This window comes from Theropithecus gelada, chromosome 5 (assembly GCF_003255815.1).
Source record: "Theropithecus gelada isolate Dixy chromosome 5, Tgel_1.0, whole genome shotgun sequence".
Taxonomy (NCBI): domain Eukaryota; kingdom Metazoa; phylum Chordata; class Mammalia; order Primates; family Cercopithecidae; genus Theropithecus; species Theropithecus gelada.
In genome coordinates, this window is record NC_037672.1 from 85,459,850 (window position 1) to 85,480,566 (window position 20,717).

The 20,717-nt window shown below is 37.8% G+C and overlaps 1 protein-coding gene across 1 annotated transcript in view; it reads left to right on the plus strand.

The window, feature by feature from the left end:
- The window catches only part of PPAT (phosphoribosyl pyrophosphate amidotransferase), a 43,095-nt gene that overhangs the window by 18,025 nt on the left and 4,353 nt on the right, over window positions 1-20,717 (plus strand). Inside the window, exons 2-9 of the mRNA XM_025386343.1 lie at window positions 9,795-9,861; window positions 10,816-11,022; window positions 14,072-14,184; window positions 14,283-14,428; window positions 15,611-15,683; window positions 16,315-16,466; window positions 16,884-17,011; window positions 18,709-18,930. Of these exons, the coding sequence (XP_025242128.1) occupies window positions 9,795-9,861; window positions 10,816-11,022; window positions 14,072-14,184; window positions 14,283-14,428; window positions 15,611-15,683; window positions 16,315-16,466; window positions 16,884-17,011; window positions 18,709-18,930 (1,108 nt within the window). The remainder of the gene's footprint in view (window positions 1-9,794; window positions 9,862-10,815; window positions 11,023-14,071; window positions 14,185-14,282; window positions 14,429-15,610; window positions 15,684-16,314; window positions 16,467-16,883; window positions 17,012-18,708; window positions 18,931-20,717) is intronic.

Sequence of the window (20,717 nt, forward strand, 5' to 3'; positions counted from 1 at the left end):
TGGGGGGGTCTCTCTCTGTTGCCCAGGCTAGTCTTGAACTCCTGGTCTCAAGTGATCCCCCACCTTGGCCTTCCAAAGTACTGGGGTTACAGGTGTGAATCACTGTGCCTGGCCATAATTTAAAATTAAATATTAAATTAATGGTTCAGTAATATTTAATTGAGATTAGGTTTTGGCCCCTATCATACAAATGATATTACAATTAACAACTTTTATCAGATTCACGAGTTTTAAGTCATTGAAAAAAACTTTATAGCATTTATTTGAGATATTTTGTGGTATATTTAATGTCTTTGCTTTGAAATGCTTTTCAGAATTTTTTTTCTTATTTGGGTTACAAATAGGTTTTTCTATCATTTAAGTTAGAAGTAAGGTTTTTGCTTCTAGCTTCAATAAGAAATTAGAAGCGGCCGGGTGTGGTGGCTCATGCCTGTAATCCCAGCACTTTGGGAGACCTAGGCGAGTGGATCACCAAAGGTTGGGAATTCTAGATCAGCCTGGCTAACATGGTGAAACCCCGTCTCTACTAAACATACAAAATTAGCTGGGCGTGGTGGTACGCGCCTGTAATCCCAACTACTCGGGAGGCTAAGGTAGGAGAATCGCCTGAACCAGAGGCAGAGGTTGCAGTGAGCTGGGATCATGACAGTGCATTCCAGCCTGGGCAACAGAGTGAGACTTGGTCTCCAAAAAAAAGAAAAAAGAAAAGAAAAATAGAAGCAAAGAAGGATTTACACTGAATCCTTGACCTGGTTGTGGCTCTGATGTTTACTTTCAAACGTAAAATTCTGTTTGTCTTAATCCCTTGCCACTAAAGTGATCATGTGCATTACTATGTGTAAGTCTAGCCATCAGATTTCTTACATTTAAAGAGTAAAGTTTGGAAATTAGAGAACCTGTATTTCTAGGAAACTTAAATTTGGTAAAGAAATCATTTGCTTTAGAAATAATTTTTTTCAGTATGGTTTGGCAAAAAGGGAGGAAAACATAAATTAATTCTAAGTGTTTCTTCCAGGAAAAATTGTCAGTTTTCTCAGATTAGAAACCAGTCTTATCTTCTAGTTTGAAATTAGATCAGTTTCATTCTGTCCCACCCATTATACTATACCTAGTTCCATTGGTCTGACATGAGAAACCAGAAGTAAAGGATTTCCTGAGACATCTTCCTTATCTTCTGATGCAATTGACATTTTACCTGGAAATATAACAGAATTCCTTTTAGAAATAACATAACTGATAATCCTAATAGCTTTAGCTAAATGTGATCATATTCTTCAAAATATTCTTCAAAATAGATTTGTGATAGACATTTTGTAATAAAGTTGTATAATATAGTTTAAATATTTATGTATTTAAAGAAAAATCCAATTTTTTCCATCCAATATAGACATGGTCTATTTTGAATTTCTGCTAGAATTGTTTGGTAATTTTGTAAGTTTTTAGAAACAGTTGTAGTTAGTTTTCAAGTTAAATTACTTTTTTTTTTTTTTTTTTTTTGAGACAGTCTCTCACTCTGTTGCCCAGGCTGGAGTGGAGTGCAGTGGTGTGATCTTGGCTCACCGTAACTTCTGCCTCCTGGGTTCAAACAATTCTCCTGCCTCAGCCTTATGAGTAGCTGGGATTACAGGCATCTGCCACCACACCTGGCTAATTTTTGTATTTTTAGTAGAGACGAGGTTTCACCATGTTGGCCAGGCTAGTCTCGAACTCCTAACCTCAGGTGATCCTCGGCCTCCTGAAGTGCTGGGATTACAGGCGTGAGCCACCGTGCCCAGCCTTACATTTTTAAAATGTGGTGTTTTATTTATAATTGTATCTTGGGTGCTCTAACAGAGTAAGCACTTGCTAAATAATACCAGTAATGTAAAAGAGTGGGTCCTGCAATGAGATAGATAATTAGAAAATGCTGTTTTTTGGCATATATGATCAGATAGCTTAGAGTTTTTAAGTATCTTATATAATTTATTGATTGATACATACTAAAGTTTCCAGAAGTTAATCTAAATTATGTTTAAATGGATTAAGGAATATGTCATTTAAAAGAACCATGCCAACCATAAAAACTGAAGTCCTCCTTTGATTTCCTTATTTTATGGTTTGGATGCTTTTATATAGGCTTTCATAAAATGAGGCATAGGCTACTTTTTAAAGTGATCAAATGAGGAGGATGAAGTACATCTTAGAAAGGAATCCAACTTATATGATTTTTAACTCAAATTGACACATGAAGATGAATTATAATTACAATGAAATTGCAGACTAATCGGGAGGTGGATAAGTATCGTTTGATCTTTGTAATGTTTAAATTAAAAATTTACTCATCTCATTAATCATTTCATTCCCAAATGTTTTTCCAGTTCTATTTTATTGAGTAACAAAAGTAGCGTTGTATTTTACATTAATAGATCAACTGTTAGGTGTGATTTTAGCGGCATCAACATTCTTTTAAAATCATGATTCACCATTACGTTTACAGACTTTCCCGTTGAAGAAAAAGAAAAGGTATGCTCTTTTTCATCTTAAAAACTCTATTAGGGTTTCTATGTTAAAAAAGGAAAACAAATGAAAAATAAACATAAGTACAAAAGCACATCACTGCTTTCAGATGGCACAGTTGTATTTAACTCTCAAGGTAAAAATTGTTGAAAAATTTAACTCAGGTTTTATAATTGCTTTAGGCTAAAATGTTGTTGAGAAATGTTTTAGATTTGTTTGAAAATAGGAAAAATAAAAATCTGGAGTTATGTAAGAATTATCTTTAGAGAAACGGGGCCCAGGTTATTTAACACCTGAGCTTGAATATGAGAGCAGTAAAGAAAGGCAGGGTTTCTATTCTATTACCTGGTTTAGAGTCTAGATTTACCGCCATAGAAAAGAGTCTGGACCAAATATACAAATGATAGTGAAACAGAAAAGCTCTCTCTCCGACCTCTTCAGATAATTTTTTCCTAAGTTGCTCCTCATTCCACAGCATGAATCCTAAAACTGTAGGCAGAGGCTCTGGGGATTTTAAACTGAAACTCTTAAATCATTACTTGAGATGCATTTATATAAAATAAAAGGAGTGAAATAGAGGGAAAACTTGACCACTGAAGGAATGTGGTTTGGCAGCTGTAGGCCAAAGGAATTCTGAGGCTGAGGATGATCAGATTTAGCAGAACATGAAGCCTCGTAGAGTTGGTCAAAAGTGTATTTGGGTCCTTTGCCATGGCTCTGGTCCTGGCTACTTGCTGCCTAACAAGCAGCCTATCCCTACCACTTGCATGAGGTTGATCCCAACAGTGGAAAAGGCACTTCCATTTCCTTCCCTTCTTCCATTTATCACACACCAATAAAAATTCTGCTGGTTCGGCTATAGGAAAAACCAGAAAACATTATATAATGAATCAAACCTGGTGCAAGGAGGGCTTCTTAAGCCTTAGGGAAAAAACTTTGATTACCTTAAAAAGTTTTGGATTCTGCAGATCAAATAAATCGTAAGGCAAGAAAATCACGCAAATTTCTAAGACCTCAGTTGACATGAATGGTCAATTTGTAAAAGTGAATAAATGTATAGAAAAGTGTTCCACCTTACTGGTAATTAAACAAATGCAAATTAAAAGTTACCAATTTGTATATCATTATAGGCCATTGTTTCTTAAATTAGCCTAAATCGTTATTTATTTATTTTATTTATTTATTTTGAAATGGAGTTTTACTCTTGTCACCCAGGTTGGAGTACAGAGGCATGATCTCGGCTCACTACAACCTCTGCCTCCTGGATTCAAGCGATTCTCCTGTCTCAGCCTCCCGAGTAGCTGGGATTACAGGTGCCCACCACCACACCCAGCTAATTTTTTGTATTTTTAGTAGAGACAGGGTTTCACCATGTTGGTCAGACTGGTCTTGAACTCCTGACCTCAGGTGATCCACCCTCCTCAACTTCCCAAAGTGCTGGGATTATAGGCATGAGCCACCATGCCTGGCCTAAATCACTATTTACTTATTAAATTTGGAAAGTCCGTTCTTCCCATCAATACTCCATAATTTTGCATGACAATGGTTCTACATAAGGGACATTCATGCCTAGAGAAGTACAGTTATTTTGGAAAGCAGTTATTTTAGAAATAATGTTTCAAAGTAATGGCCAGGCGGGATGCCTAAGGCCTGTAATGCCAGCACTTTGGGAGGCCACGGTGGGCAGATCACTTGAGGACAGGACTTCGAGACCAGCCTAGTCAACATGGTGAAACCCTGTCTCTACTGAAAATACAAAAACTAGCTGGGCATGGTGGCGTGCGCCTCTAATCCCAGCTTGGGAGGCTGAGGCAGGAGAATCGCTTGAACCTGGGAAGCAGAGGTTGTGGTGAGCTGAGATCACACCACTGCACTCCAGCCTTTTTGACAGAGTGAGACTCCATCTCAAACACAACAAAACAAAACGAAAAACCCAAAACAAAACAACAAAAAAACCAAAGTAATTATATCCTTCTGAATCAGTATTAGGACTTCTGTCCTAAAGTAATAATACTAAAAATGGACAAAAGTTATTAATTGCAGTATCATTTGCCTGAGGGGGGTGAAGACCCACACTCAGTTAAATATTATAGAACTATTAATTGTAATATTTAATTTTAGATCATGATTAATCTTGGGTATAAAGATTATTTTTAATGCAACCAAAATGTTAATGTGCTTATAATTTTATAATTTAAAAATGTAAAAAACAACTAGTGGTATTGTGGAAAGTATATGGGAAGAGGCTGAAAACCAGGGAGCCCAGTAAAGAGGTTACATTAATATTGTATATGAGAGACGATGAAGTTCTGGTTAGTCATAATGAGAATAGAGCAGAGAGAAAATTTTATGCAGTATGTCAGCAGATTTTTTAAAGACTTAGTGACTGGCCAAAAATCAAGGATATCTCAAATGTTTCTGTATAAGTGATTGGAAATATAGTGATGCTAAGGTGGAAGCAATTTGTAGGAGGATCAAATTCGGGCTAGATGTGGTGGATCATGCCTCACTTTGGGAGGCCGAAGCAGGAGAATCTCTTGAGCCCAGGAGTTTGAGACCAGCCAGGGCAACATGGTGAAACCCATCTCTACCAAAAATACAAAAAATTAGCCAGGCATGGTGGGTCACGCCCCATAGTCTCAGCTATTCAGGAGGCTGAGTTGGGAGGATCATTTGAGTCCTGGAGCAGTGAGCCAAGATCACGCCACTGCATTCCAGCTTGGGTGACAGGAATGAAACCCTCTCTCTTAAAAAAAAAAAAAAAAAAAAAAAAAGTTGATGGGAGAAGAGAGAGTTTGATTTTGGAATTGGGGGTTTGAGGTACCTAAACGTGCATAGTTAAGTTGTAAGTATAGTCCCTCTGTTTATGAGTGAAAATGAAGGAGTTTGGAGCCAAGGGAATACCTGAAAGGGCTGAAGATCCCTTTAAGAAGTGGAGATATTGGCACCCACATCTTCATCAGACCAACTCCTGGTTAAAATCGGGGACTTTCAGAAGCTAAGTGATTTACTTATTTATTAATCAATATTTAAAGCCCTTAAATAATGAAGAGTCGAAGGTGTTTAATTGAATAAAATAATGTAATTGCTGTTTAATATGGTAATAACCGCAAAGCTTTCTCAGAATTTGGTGTCATCTCAGAAATGGAAAGAATGTAGGCAGGGTGGATTCTTCTTTTAATGAAATGATTTGTTACTGAGCTGTAAACATGAAAATTAGCTAACTTAAGTTAACCAGTTGTAATCTTTGTCCTCTTAACCCAATTCACATTTGGTACTTTTATTATACTATTTACTATTTTCTCTCAGGTGTTAGATTTATTTGCAGTTCTGTCCTTTTTGAGGTTTCACATTACTAAATGTATATAGCTTAGTGCTTTGCCCATGGTACACACAGATAGTGGGTGTTACAGATTTTTGAATAATTCTGCTCTTAAAAATAGCATCTGTAAGATTTAGACTATGGTAGAAATCTTATTACTGTCATTGATTTCCCTCCCTTTGCCTACTAATGTTTCCACAGACAGTGAGCAGATTCTATGTAAGTAGTATTGGGTTTAACAACACAGTGCATCAAGAAACTCCTCTAAATCACTTAGTCTCAGATCATTTAATCTATTACATCTTCGTGATACTTTATTGTTAAAATGGAGCTGTTCTTCTTCATTGTTAAAATGGAGCTGTTCTTCGAAACAAGTAATGAAATAGTGTTGAACAGTTATTTTAAATGTGCTTTTATTTATCAATTTAGGAAAATGGAAACAAAATAAAGGAGAAAGTTCTTGTTTGGAGCTGTGGAAAAACATCAGTTAATTAATGTTTTTGATATTTTTCCCCCTTTTTGCCACTCTTATAAAATTAAAACTTAAACAATTTTTAGAACCCAATCCATATTTCAGAAACATCACATGCAGTTGGCACTAGCAGTCGGTGCCATTGTAATGTGCTTTTTCTGTATTTTACAGATTTTTTTAAAGTGGTAATATTTAACCTCTTTTTAAAAAAATTAATTCTTAACCTTGTGCAAAATAGCATAATAAATTGGTTATTTTTCCTCAGTCTTGACATTTCAGTCTATATTTATCATATGGCCTCAGAAATCTTGGACTTTTGCAGTTTGTAAAACTGTAAAACAAAACAAAAACAAAAGAGTACTTTTTTTTTTTTTTTTTTTTTTTTTTACCTTCAGTGGTCTCTGGGGCTGTACTTGGGCTGAGCGTTTCCAGGTACCTGCCATTTGCATCTTCCTCTGTAAATTGTGTGGCAGGTTCATACTGCAGGATTACATCCAAATCGTGGAAGAACTTCATAGTTTTAGAGCTGTCTCCAGAGTTATGGGCATATTTAACTGTTCTGTATTCATATTTGAGATTTTTGTACTTAGCCCGGCACTGTTTCCAGTCTCTGTATACTCCTAATGATTGCAGCCTTTTAGCAATGTAAATAAATATTCCTTTATTTCTTAGTGTTCCATAAAGTTGTTTTCGTATATTTTTTTCTGCCCAGACACTTAGCAAAGCTTTAACCTCCTCCTCAGTCCAGTGCTTTCCTGCTCCACTCTCCATGTTGAAAGTGACCTGGAAATGATTCACTATTTCTAGCCAAGGTTTTGTTTCCTAGGAAACCAGACGGCTGGTTGTCAATAAGCTCTGAAGAGCTGAAAGGATCTAGTTTAACTGGTTCAAGCTGCCTGAGGGAGTAACTTGAGAAACTGCCAAATAAGCAGGCTTTGTGATTAAAGAAGCCTGGACCTAAATGATTTTTAACCATATTCATTTCAGCTTGAAGGAAGAACTACCCTTGAGACAAAAGGGAAAGAAAACCGTTTTTTGTATATTTCTTTTCTTTCATAATTTACTGTTTTACCAAATGATTGTTGATTTTTAAAAATTGTTTTGAAAATGGTTGGCAGAGGTTTTTTCCCAGAGGTTTATAACCATTGTTAATAATATATTTCCAGTGACATGAATCACCTAGTCCTCTAACATTGGTTAACATACAGACCCCATAGCATTTCACTAAATAAAAGAAATCATAAGTCATAATTTATTTAGTCCCATATGGTATATAGTATTATGCATATCTATTTTCAGTATTTAATGCATTTAATAAAATCAGTTCTTGAGGCTGCTCTGAGCTGTGATCATGCCAAGTGTTTTTTAGAGTTTTACTTGGCAACGTATTTAATGTTATAGTTTTTCTCGTTAATGAAATGCTGCAACAATTGCAATATATAATTTTGAAAAAGGTTCCTTTTTACCAAATAAATCAATGTATTAACAGCCACTAAAGTCTACAGGCACATATGGAAGAGGTTTACTTTTTGTTTCTATCCTGATATATATGTTCTCTGGAACAAAAATTGGTCAATAAACATCTACTATTTATAGCACTTGTTCAGAACTATTAAAAATTGTAAAGCAGTTGGAACCTTTATGAGAGTTTATACTGCACAGCGGTATGGATGCTCTTAGTGTTTACTATGTCTTTAGATTTTGGCTGTTTTCTCTGTATCACCACTTAAAAACACTAATGCAGGAAATGAGACACAGACATGGGAAAGGGTGCCTGGTCAGCAGAGGGTTTTCAAAAACAACATTTTTTTTTTCTAATAATAAAAGTGCTATTTATTGGAAAACATTTGGAAAATGCAGAAAGGCACAAAAAATGGTTATAGTTTCAGTACCAGCTACACATTTTGCCTCTATTATATTTGGAGGTTTTAATTTATATCTACATACTCATCCTGTTGAAACCCTATTTAGAGGTTATAAAGTGTAGAGGTTAGAAGCATAAATTCTGCAGTTGGGTTGTCTGTATTCGAATCCTGCCTGTACCACTTGCTGTCTGTTTGGCAATGGGAAAGTAACTTCCTTTCTATTGCTTTAGTGTGTTTATCTGTAAAATGGGCATGGTAATCATAGTACCTACTTCATAGGATTGTTGTGAAAGCCAAATTAGATCACTCATGCTATCAACTTAAATAATTAAAAGGATCAGAATCTAGTTTAAAGAGAGTTTATTCAAGCGCCAAGTTTGAGGATGACTCACCTGGAAACACCAACTCCAAGGAATGGAGTCAGCATTGAGAAGTAGGAAAGTTAAGGTTTCATTTCTATAGGCAGACAGAGGAGTTTTTAGCAGAATCACAACATTTTTTATACAAGGTTAGTGCCCAGTTACAGCAGTTTGATTGGTTATAGGTGGTGGTTCTTTTGGGGAAGGGTACCTTTAACATTTTTTACAGAGGATGTAATTGTTAATGGGTTTTCTTTCATTTGGTCTATGCAGCACAGCAAAGCAGAAGTTATCCTTTTTTTTTTTTTTTTTTTTTTGAGATGGATTCTCGCTGTGTCACCCAGGCTGGAGTGTAGTGATGCGATCTCGGCTCACTGCACGCTCTGCCTCCTGGGTTCACACCATTCTCCTGCCTCAGCCTCCTGAGTAGCTGGGACTACAGGCGCACGCCACCACACCCGGCTAATTTTTTGTATTTTTAATAGAGATGGGGTTTCACCGTGTCAGCCAGGATGGTCTCGGTCTCCTGGCCTTGTGATCCACCCGCCTCTGCCTAGAAGTTAATCTTTAACAAAGGTCATCTCTTGAGAAGGCAGGATGTTATCACCTCTGTTGTCTTTTTTTTTTCTTCTTCTTCTTGGTTCACTGCAACCTCCGCCTCCCAGATTCAAGCGTTTCTCCTGCCTCAGCCTCCTCAGTAGCTGGGACTACAAGCGTGTGCCACCGTGGCCAGCTAATTTTTGTATTTTTAGTCGAGACGGGGTTTCACCATGTTGGCCAGGATGGTCTCCAACTCTTGACCTCGTGATCTGCCCGTGTCGGCCTCCCAAAGTGCTGGGATTACAGGCGTGAGCCACCGCGCCCAGCCGTCTCTGATGTCTTTTAATTCTCTCTAGTCATTGTATAGAACAAGAAAAATAAGAAAGTGAGTCTGAGAAACAGAAGTTGTAACCATATGTGACTTGGATCACAGTCATATCTCTCTCAAGGCCTAAAGTATATTTGGGGTTCCAGTAGGTTTTAAATTATTTATTTTTACAGCGTAAAATGCTTAGGACATGTTAGTTAGAATTAGATATCTAGTTGTTACATTGTCATCTGCTGTGATTGCTAATCATCAGCATCAGCATCATCAATAGGAGTAGTACTAGTACAAGTAGCATTTAATGTGTTGTCACACTAAGTTCATGGATGCTTGTCGAGAAAGTATGCTTGATAAAGTTCTTCAAGAAGCTCATCAATTGGCAGATTTAACAGCTAATATCTTTTTATATTCACAGGGGTCAGGAGAGTGCTGGTATTGTGACTAGTGACGGGAGTTCAGTGTCAACATTCAAATCACACAAGGTAAATTTGAACTTTAAGAAATCTTGATGACAGGCTGGGTGTGGTGCTTCATGCCTGTAATCCCAGGACTTTGGGAGGCCAAGGCAGGAGGATCACCTGAGGTCGGGAGTTCGAGACCAGCCTGACCAACATGGAGAAACCCTGTCTCTACTCAAAATACAAAATTAGCCAGGTGTGGTGGCACACGCCTGTAATCCCAGCTACTTGGGAGGCTGAGGTAGGAGAATTATTTGAACCTGGGAGGCAGAGATTGCGGTGAGCCAATGTCACACCATTGCACTCCAGCCTGGGCAACAAGACTAAAACTACATCTCAAAAAAATAAATAAATAAATAAATAAGTGAAATAAATGGGATGACAAAGATAACAAAACACAGGTGATCATTAATTTGGGGGGGGTGAATAAATAATTTGCAGTCAAAAGTGATATTCTTTGGATCAGCCACTTTCAACTTTATATCCTAACATTTATCAAATTAGGATGTATTTCTTCCCCAGTGACAATTTTTTGCCTAAGACCAACTCAAATAGGGAGTCATTTATTTAAATGCTTTAAGATGCTTTGATTTGTTTAATGCAAATCTTAGTTTTTATGCTTGACAAATTTTATTGCTTAGTACATCTGTTCTTAAATGTTTTAGTGAATAGTATCTTATGAAACACAAGTGCTTCAACATTGTGAAGGTATTAAATGCCACTAAATTTTTCTCTGTAGAATGGTTAATTTTATGTTATGTGACTTTTGCCTCAATAAATTTTTTTAAGTAAGTGCTTCACAGTTCTTACAGTTAGGTTATTTGTTTTTGGCCTTTTTTTTAGATTAGAATTCTGAAACACAGAGAAATTAAATGTACTTCTTTGTCTTATTTGGATTGGCTGAGCAGAGAAGAGAGGCGTTTATTACTAGCAGTACTAGTCTGTTTTTTTCTAAGTTGCACTTTTTGATTTCTCAAGGGAATGGGTCTTGTAAATCACGTCTTTACTGAAGACAATTTGAAAAAATTGTATGTTTCAAATCTTGGAATTGGACACACAAGATATGCCACTACAGGAAAATGTGAATTAGAAAATTGTCAGCCCTTTGTTGTTGAAACACTTCATGGGAAGATAGCTGTGGCACATAATGGCGAATTGGTAAATGCTGCTCGATTAAGGAAAAAGGTACATTTGTTTGTTTGTTTTCCCTAAGCCTTTTTAAATGATTAGCATGGCTCAATGAATAAAAGTTAAGGATCTTTGTAAAAGGCATTTTCTAATTGTTGCTACCTGTTACCTAACTGCAACAACAATTGCATCAGAATGATCTGGAGTACTTGTTACAATTCTAGATTGTAAGATATCCCCTAGAGTTGGAGACAAGGGTGAGAATATGCATTTTAGACTCACTTTTTGAATGCACTGCTTTAGAGATTTGGGAGAGTTGATTTATGGTTGGAAGCATAGATAAATTAGAGTTTATGGACTTGCTATCTCTTTACCTCTGTTGCTATGTACAAAGCTCATATGAAATAAGAAAAACCAAGCTGTTTTTCCTATTCTCAGACTCAGCACACTTCTGTGGCCAAATAGGGGGGTTTCTTATACCAGCCAATTTTCCAGAGGATACGAAATGGGTATCCTATAATTCAATTGTATTCTGATAGTACCTGGAGGTAAAGTCAGGTTCCAGAAGTTAAGGGGTCAATCCCACAAGATTGTCCCCCACTTCAGATGCTAGTTGCAAGTCCAGGCCTCTGGTACATCTGACAACCAGTTATAAATTGGGAGTTCCTGCAACAGCCCTGGCACTGCCTTTGGTTTCAAACATCACAAAACTCAAGAAAGTACTTTGTATACATTTACCAGTTTATTATGAAGGATGTTACAAAGGCTACAGAAGAGCGGTCTGGTGAAAAGATGGAAAGGGCAGGGTATGTGGGAACAAGCATGGAGCTTCCATGCCCTTTCCAGGGGCACCACCTTCCAGGCATCTCCAAGTGTTCAGCTATCCAGAAGTTCTCTGAACCTAGTCATTGTGAATTTCTATAGAGGCTTCATGAAGTAGGCATGAATGATTAAATCATCAGCCACTGGTGATCAGCTCAACCTTTAGCCTTTCTCCCCGAAGCTGGAAGCTCCAACCCTCTGGTTGATTCCCCTGGCAACCAGCCCTCATACTGATGCTATGTAGGAACCCCTAGCTACCGGTCATCTCAACAGCATACAAAAGGACACTTATCATTTTGGCAATTCTAAGGGTTTTAGGAGCTGTGTATCAGGAAAGACCAGGATAAAAATCAACATATATATTTCTTCTTATATGTCACAAAATCATAAAAATAAAATGGAGTATAAACTTGGAGATGACATGAAAAAAATGAATTGGAAACAATGACAGAAAACTAGAGTATGGGAAAAGGGAGAGAGTGTTTAAACTTTTGGTTCACAGCATGTTGTTTGGAGCTTTCTGTGCTAATGATGTCAAATTTGTGCCTATGCTTTCATTCATCATTTTATCTTTTTTTTTTTTTTTAAACTGCCTGTCTTTATATTCATTCCTAGTAGCTTCCTTTTATCCATTCAGGCATTCATTAATTAATGTTGAGTTTCTTCAGTTTATTAGCTCCCAATAATCTTGACTTGGTAACCTCAGAACCTGGTGATATTTAGTAATAGATGGTCACCCACATGCTCCATCATCCTATAAGCATTCTAGAGCTGGGCAATTCACATATGATGAACAGTTACAGAAGCTGAATAATAATGAATTGCCGGGTCAAAAATATCTAGAAACCAGGCTTTTGTACCATTCATGGTCATTCTATTTTCAGTTCTGTCTTTAGGCATTTCCTAGAGCTTTGTCCAGCCCTGTTTGTAGGCATTATAATGACCTTATTGTGCTTTTCTGTCCCCAAATGAAAAAATGTAGAGTTCATTTAAAAATTCAGACAATCATGAACGTATAAATATGGAGTAAAAATTTCTTAAAAATTCACCCCTTAGAGATAACCACTAACTCACTGTTTCCTGACATTACCCCTTACCCAGATGCTAAACTTCATCTCTACTTTTAGCTCCCTACTGAAAATGTTCTGTAGTGCCCATTCAGACTCAATCTGTGCATGTCCATGGGGCTGCCCTTGTCCTGGTCAGTCTTGCTCAGAACTTTGTAATTATCATAGAGTACACTCAAGCAATATTTATTGCATCTGCTACATTTCGTTGTTCAATACAGTTGATTCCTTTCTTCTATCAATAATAATTAGTGAGGATGGGTAGCCACCATTATGATCACTAACAAACCCAGCTTGAAAGTTAACACTGTAGTGTACTACTTTTATAGGAATATACCCAGTTCATCAAGAGTGTTGAGGGTAGAAAAGGTCAGACCCACTAACCAAATTTTCAAGATCCCCTACCCACTTTCAGGTCTGCATGCCTTCAAATTTAGTATTCAAAAGCTTTTCTATACATCTCATAAAGCACTTTTTTTTTTCTGCTTGAAAACCTTCTAGATTTCTTATATTGCCTCCAGTCATGGTCATCTGTTATTAGTATACACATACCATTAATGTAGGAGTCCCCAACCCCTGTGCCAGGGACTGGTACCAGTCTGTGACTTGTTAGGAACAAGGCCACACAGCAGGAGGTGAGCGGCAAGTGAAGCTTCATCTGTATTTATAGGTGTTCCCCATTGCTCACTATTACCACCTGAGCTCTGTCTCCTGTCCAGATCATCAGCAGCATTAGATTCTCATAGGAGCATGAACCCTGTTGTGAGCTGTACATGCAAGGGATCCAGGTTGTGCTCTCCTTAGGAGAAGCTAATGTATAATGCCTGATGATCTGTTACTGTCTCCCATCACCCCCAGATGGGACTGTCTAGTTGCAGGAAAACAAGCTCAGGGCTCCCACTGATTATGGTGAGTTGTATAATTATTTCATTATATATTACAGTATAGTAATAATAGAAACAAAGTGCACAATAAATGTAATTCGCTTGAATCATCCCCAAACCATCCCCTGTCCCTGGTCCATGGAAAAATTGTCTCCCACCAAACTGGTCCCAGGTACCAAAAATATTGGGGACTGCTGCATTAGTGGGATGCAGGATTTTCATAGCTGGACATCCACAGAATGCCTTATTTCTTTCCATTATGGTTGGCTACTGGGTTTGGGGTGGGGTGGAGCTTCCCCTCTGATGATTAAACTTCTCCTTTTTTCTGTATAGCTTCTGCGTCATGGTATTGGTCTGTCCACAAGTTCTGATAGTGAAATGATTACCCAGTTACTGGCGTATACCCCTCCTCAGGAACAAGATGACACCCCAGACTGGGTAGCCAGGTAAGCAGAGAACTGGATTAAACTTGGAGCTCTAGTAAGGACAGTTTTGCCTTGCATATGTTTATAACTGAAGTTATTCATTATTTAATTAATTCCAGGATTAAAAATTTGATGAAGGAAGCACCCACAGCATACTCCCTGCTTATAATGCACAGAGATGTTATTTATGCAGTACGAGATCCTTATGGAAATCGTCCCTTATGCATTGGTCGTCTTATTCCAGTGTCTGATATAAATGACAAAGGTAATAAACTTCAGAAGGAATATCATTTCATAATGTTTTTCAGTTATTGTCGTACTGCTATCAAGCCCTGAAATCTTTAGGTATAGAGAGTTGATGGGTGGGAGGGAGCTAAGTAATGAAATAATGGTAAATGTATTCTTCCTTTCTGAAGTATGTTTCTTTGAGTACTTCTGAGGATGAGTCCCGTTTGTTTTTTTTTTGTTGTTGTTTGTTTTGTTTTGTTTTGTTTTTGAGACAGAGTTTCGCTCTTGTTGCCCAGGCTGCTGGAGTGCAATGGGGCGATCTCAGCTCACTGCAACCTCTGCCTCCTGGGTTCAAGTGATTCTCCTACCTCAGCCTCCTGAGTAGCCGGGATTACAGGCATGCGCCACCATACCCAGCTAATTTTGTATTTTTAGTAGAGACAGGGTTTCTCCGTGTTGGTCAGGCTGGTGTCAAACTCCTGACCTCAGGTGATCTGCCCACCTCAGCCTCCCAAAGTCTTGGGATTACAGGTGAGAGCCACCACACCTGGATGGATGAGTCCCTTTTAATGTTTTTAATGGAGATTCCTATTTTTTCCTGTCTCGATTGCCTATTCATGTCCTTTGCCTAGCTTTTTCATTTCTGCAGTATGATTTTAGTGGTTTCTTTTTTTTTTTTTTTTTTTTTGAGACGGAGTCTCGCTCTGTCGCCCGGGCTGGAGCGCACTGGCCGGATCTCAGCTCACTGCAAGCTCCGCCTCCTGGGTTTAGGCCATTCTCCTGCCTCAGCCTCCTGAGTAGCTGGGACTACAGGTGTCCGCCACCACGCCCGGCTAGTTTTTTGTATTTTTTTAGTAGAGACGGGGTTTCACCGTGTTAGCCAGGATGGTCTCGATCTCCTGACCTCGTGATCCACCCGTCTCGGCCTCCCAAAGTGCTGGGATTACAGGCTTGAGCCACCGTGCCCGGCCTGATTTTAGTGGTTTCTTTTGACTTTTATCAAGATGTTTTTCTAGCCATGAAATCATAATGTTAGAAGGAACCTTAGAAGATCATTTATCTTTGGCTCAAGTCAAATGAGGATCCATGTGCTCTTAAAGCCACAGAAATGGCTATTCTATGAATCTTTTTTACTTACTTATTTAGTGTTAGCTGTTCTGTTGAAATAGCCTCTTAAAATTTCTTGAATCCATTAACTGAATTGATTTGTGATTTACAGAGAAAAAAACATCAGAAACAGAAGGGTGGGTGGTGTCTTCAGAATCTTGTAGCTTCTTATCTATTGGTGCAAGGTAAGTTTTACCTTATTTGGCATATTATCTTTCCCCATGTTGAAAAGAATTTTTTTTTGACACAGTTTCTTATTTAAGTGAAAGTTTGAAAGTTTTCCTTCTGATATCTAATAGAAAATATTTATAAAGGGATTTTCTTATGCATGTTATGTTCAGCAGTTGCACTGAGTTTAATGTTCTAGTAATAGCTTCTAATTCTGATGCTGGCATTCTTTCAAGATACTATGAAACTTATTTTAATTATTTTGTATATTTTTCTCTTTTTACAGTAAAATATGATCATAGAGACTTATTTTAGAAAGGAAGAACTTCCTCATTGAGATATAGCTATGATAGAAAAATGTAAGCCAGGAGAAAATGTTTTCTTTATACTTTATTCTTTTAAAATTCAATACAACTTAGGGCCCTTAATTTTTCAATTCTATACTAGAACTTAGAGTTTACAGAGAGATTATACAGAAATCATTGCAGGAGACATACCACTTTTTAAAAAGCCACTTCTAGATTTTATATTGAATGAATCAATTGTTTCTCTAAGGGAAGGTACTCTATGTGCTTTATAATTAATGTTTTCATCATCCTTAAGGACTAGTTTATTAAAAGTCTTCTTTCTTTAACATTGTTTCCCAAGATATTACCGTGAAGTCTTGCCTGGAGAAATTGTGGAAATATCCAGACATAATGTCCAAACTCTTGATATTATATCAAGGTCTGAAGGAAACCCAATGGCTTTTTGTATCTTTGAATATGTTTATTTTGCAAGACCAGACAGTATGTTTGAAGGTAAAGTAGATTTCTTTTCTTTGAATATTCATATAAATGTTTTAGCTGTCTCCTTGAAATATGGCAATTCTTGCCTCAAAGGCTTACCTGGCTCTTCGAAGGCACATAGTTATATGTTGTGGATATAGGACTGAGCCCACAAGTCATAAGATCACAATTTTTTACTTCCTTTTGACTCTTGGATTTTGTTTTTTGTTAGGAGTAAGGATTATGATTTTTAGATCTATATGAAGGGTCAAATTTTTTTTTAAACCACACAGTTGAATTCCCTAGTTTGTGTATTTCCACATTCATATTTTTGTATATATTGCATTTCTTTTTATACTCAATCTGTAGAATTCTAGCACTAGTTTTTTAGAAGAACACTGTTATATTATGCTAAGTAAAATACTCTCTCTCCTTTTCCAAACACACCAGACCAAATGGTTTATACAGTAAGATACCGTTGTGGCCAGCAGCTAGCGATTGAAGCACCTGTGGATGCAGATTTGGTCAGCACTGTTCCAGAATCTGCTACACCTGCTGCTCTTGCTTATGCAGGAAAGGTATTTTCTCTTAATTAACATGCAGTGAATTGCTCTCCTAGCTGTGGAATAAGAAATCCTTGCCTATAAAGAGAAACTCATCAACATTTCTAAGGAGAAAGGAAGGTTTGGTGGTTAATGTTGGTTTGTTTACAAGCGTTATTTATTTTCCAGGCTTTTTACCCAATGGCACTATTTTAGTGAAAACCACTAAAAGGTTCACTGAAAAGAAAAAACGTTCACTAAAGGGTTCAGAAATTTGCCCCCCTCTTTTTAAAAAGATAACATCATGAATATACAGTTGACCCTTGAACAATTTGGGGGTTAAAGGTGCCAGCCCTCTGCACAGTCAAATCTGTGTATACATTTTAATGCCCCCAAACTTAACTGATAACCTACTGTTGACTGGAAGCCTGACCAATAACATAAACAGTTGATTAACATATTTTGTGTATATATTATATACTGTATTCTTGCAATAACTTAAGCTAGAGAAAAGTAAATGCTTTGAAGAAAATCATAAGGAGTAGAAAATATATTTACTATTCCTTAAGTAAAAATGGATCTTCATAAAGGTCTTCATCCTCATTGTTGTCTTCACGTTGAGTAGGCTGAGGAGGGAAGAGGAAAAGAAGGGGCTGGTCTTGCTGTCTCAGGGGTGGCAGAGATGGAAGAAAATCCACCTATAAGTAGACTCATGCACTTCAAACCCATGCTGTTCATCAACTGTATATTGACTTCAGTGGAAAAATTTACTTAATATTAAAATAAACATCTTGAATCATCTTCACAAGTCACTGGAATATTTGCTTGCTACTAAGTATGGGTAATAATAAAGCTGTTTATGTTCATTTAGCATAATGTTGTCAGTGTTATGCTTTATTTTCATAACCAGGTAGATTGTGTAACTATAGTAATTCTGGGGTATAACATCCAATATTCACTACCTTGGATACTTCATTAGCTTCTAAAATAATTAATATGCATATATTTTATAAAAGATTACCTTGATAAATGGGTTAATTACCTCCTATCCCTAAAAAGTATCTCATTAGTCTACTGGTTTTAATTTATTTAATTCATTTCTTTAAAAATTATTTTGGGCCGGGCGCGGTGGCTCAAGCCTGTAATCCCAGCGCTTTGGGAGGCCGAGGCGGATGGATCACGAGGTCAGGAGATCGAGACCATCCTGGCTAACACGGTGAAACACCCCGTCTCTACTAAAAATACAAAAAACTAGCCGGGCGTGGTGGCGGGCGCCTGTAGTCCCAGCTACTTGGAGGCTGAGGCAGGAGAATGGCGTGAACCCGGGAGGCGGAGCTTGCAGTGAGCTGAGATCGCGGCCACTGCGCTCCAGCCTGGGCGACAGAGCGAGTCCGTCTCAAAAAAATAAAAATAAAAATAAAAATTATCATTTTGAATAATGAATTTTTCTAACAGTGATTTAATCTTTGTCATGTCTTCATATGCTTAGTGTTATCTTTCAAAACAGGAATAATGTTTAAGACAAAAACATTATGAGTCCTTGCAAAATGAATTGGTTTTTCCACCAAGTATATTTTGTTTAGTGGTTTTTCTTTTTGCCTTTTCTCCAAATAATAAAGGAAAATAATTTTGAAATTTCACTTGAATATTCTGGTGGCAACACAATCTAGAGAACTAATATTTGCCTATTCTGTATATTGCTCCTCATTGTCCTTTCATTTCTTCTCTATCAGTGTGGACTTCCATATGTGGAGGTGCTGTGTAAAAACCGATATGTAGGGAGAACCTTCATTCAGCCAAACATGAGGTTAAGACAACTTGGTGTTGCAAAAAAATTTGGAGTATTGTCAGACAACTTTAAAGGCAAAAGAATTGTTCTTGTAGATGATTCAATTGTGAGAGGCAATACCATCTCACCTATAATAAAACTGCTCAAAGAATCTGGTGCAAAAGAGGTGAGTAATATTAAAACATATCCCAAAGCATCAGTTAACAATAAGATACTGGCATAAAATTGCAATTCAGGGTAGTGAATCAAAATGGATGTTCAATATAATAAATTAACTTTTTTATATCAGTTTGATTTAGGATTAACTGTGTAGCAACTTGGAGAACATGTAACAGCCACACTTACATTAAATGTAATCCTTAATAGATTAAAAAGCTCAATATAAAAGCTTAAGGCTGGGTGAGGTAGCTCATGCCTGTAATCCCAGGAGCCTGAGGCAGGAGGGTTGCTTGGGCCCAGGAGTTCGAGGACAGCCTGGGCAATATAGTGAGACCCTGTCTCTACAAAAATAAAAGATAATAGTAAAATTAAATTAAAAAAAATTAAATTTTAAAAAACCTAAAATTTTAACAAAAAGACTATACAAAATAGGCTGGGCACAGCGACTTATGCCTATAATTCCAGCACTTTGGGAGGCTGAGGTGGGCAGATTGCTTGAGTCTAGGAGTTCAAGACCAGCCTGGGCGACATAGTGAAACTCGCCTCTCCTAAAATTACAAAAAATGGGTGGGGCGTGGTGGCACACACCTAAAATTCCAGCTACTTAGGAGGCTGAGGTGGGAGGATGGTTTGAGCCTGGGAGGTGGAGATTGCAGTGAGCCGAACCAATCTCAAAAAGAAAGTCTAAAAGCACAAAATAGAATGCTCTTTAAAATCAGTGGAGTATTGATTGCTTTCTCTACTTGAAGACATGCAGCCAATTCCAGTGTAATACCTTTGACTTAATATTTTTTTAAATTTCTTTGTTAAAGACAGTGTCTGGCTCTGTTGCCTAGGCTGGAGTGCTATGGCACCATCTCAACTCACTGCAACCTCTGCTTCTGGGGCTCAAGCAATCCTCCCACCTTAGCCTTCTCAGTTTCTGGGACTATAGGCATGCGTCATTGCAGTCAGGCTAATTTTTGTATTTTTAGTAGAGACGGGGTTTCACCATGTTTCCCAGGCTGGTCTTGAGCTCCTGGGCTCAAGTAATCCACCTGCCTTGGCCTCCCAAGGTGTTAGGATTACAGGCATGAGCCACCGTGCCCAGCCAAGTTATTTTTTAATATCACTTTACGTCTTTTGTTTTTTCCTTGATACTGGGACTCAATGTGTCACCTGGTTGGAATGCAGTGGTTCGATCTCACCTCACTGCAACCTCTACCTCCTGGGCTCAAGCAATCCTCCCACTTCAGCCTCCCAGATAGCTGGGACCATAGGCACACACCACCATGCCCGGCTAATTTTTTGTATTTTCAGTAGAGGCAGGGTTTCGCCATGTTGCCCATGCTGATCTCAAACTCCTGAGCTCAGGCCATCCGCCTGTCTCAGCCTCCCAAGGTGCTTGGATTACAGGTGTGAGCCACCACACCTGGCCTCACTTTATGTCTTGAAAAAATTTTTTTTTAATTTTTATTTTTTAAATTGATAAATGTATATATTCATTGTGTACATGTTTTTATATAGATATACTAAGTTATTTTAAGATTTCAAAGCTTATTCTATTTCATAGCTCATACTACAGAAGTGAGATGCCATTTACAACTAATAGTTGAGTAAATTTAAAAATAAAGTCGGCCGGGCGCGGTGGCTCAAGCCTGTAATCCCAGCACTTTGGGAGGCCGAGACGGGTGGATCACGAGGTCAGGAGATCGAGACCATCCTGGCTAACACGGTGAAACCCCGTCTCTACTAAGAAATACAAAAAACTAGCCGGGCGAGGTGGCGGGCGCCTGTAGTCCCAGCTACTCAGGA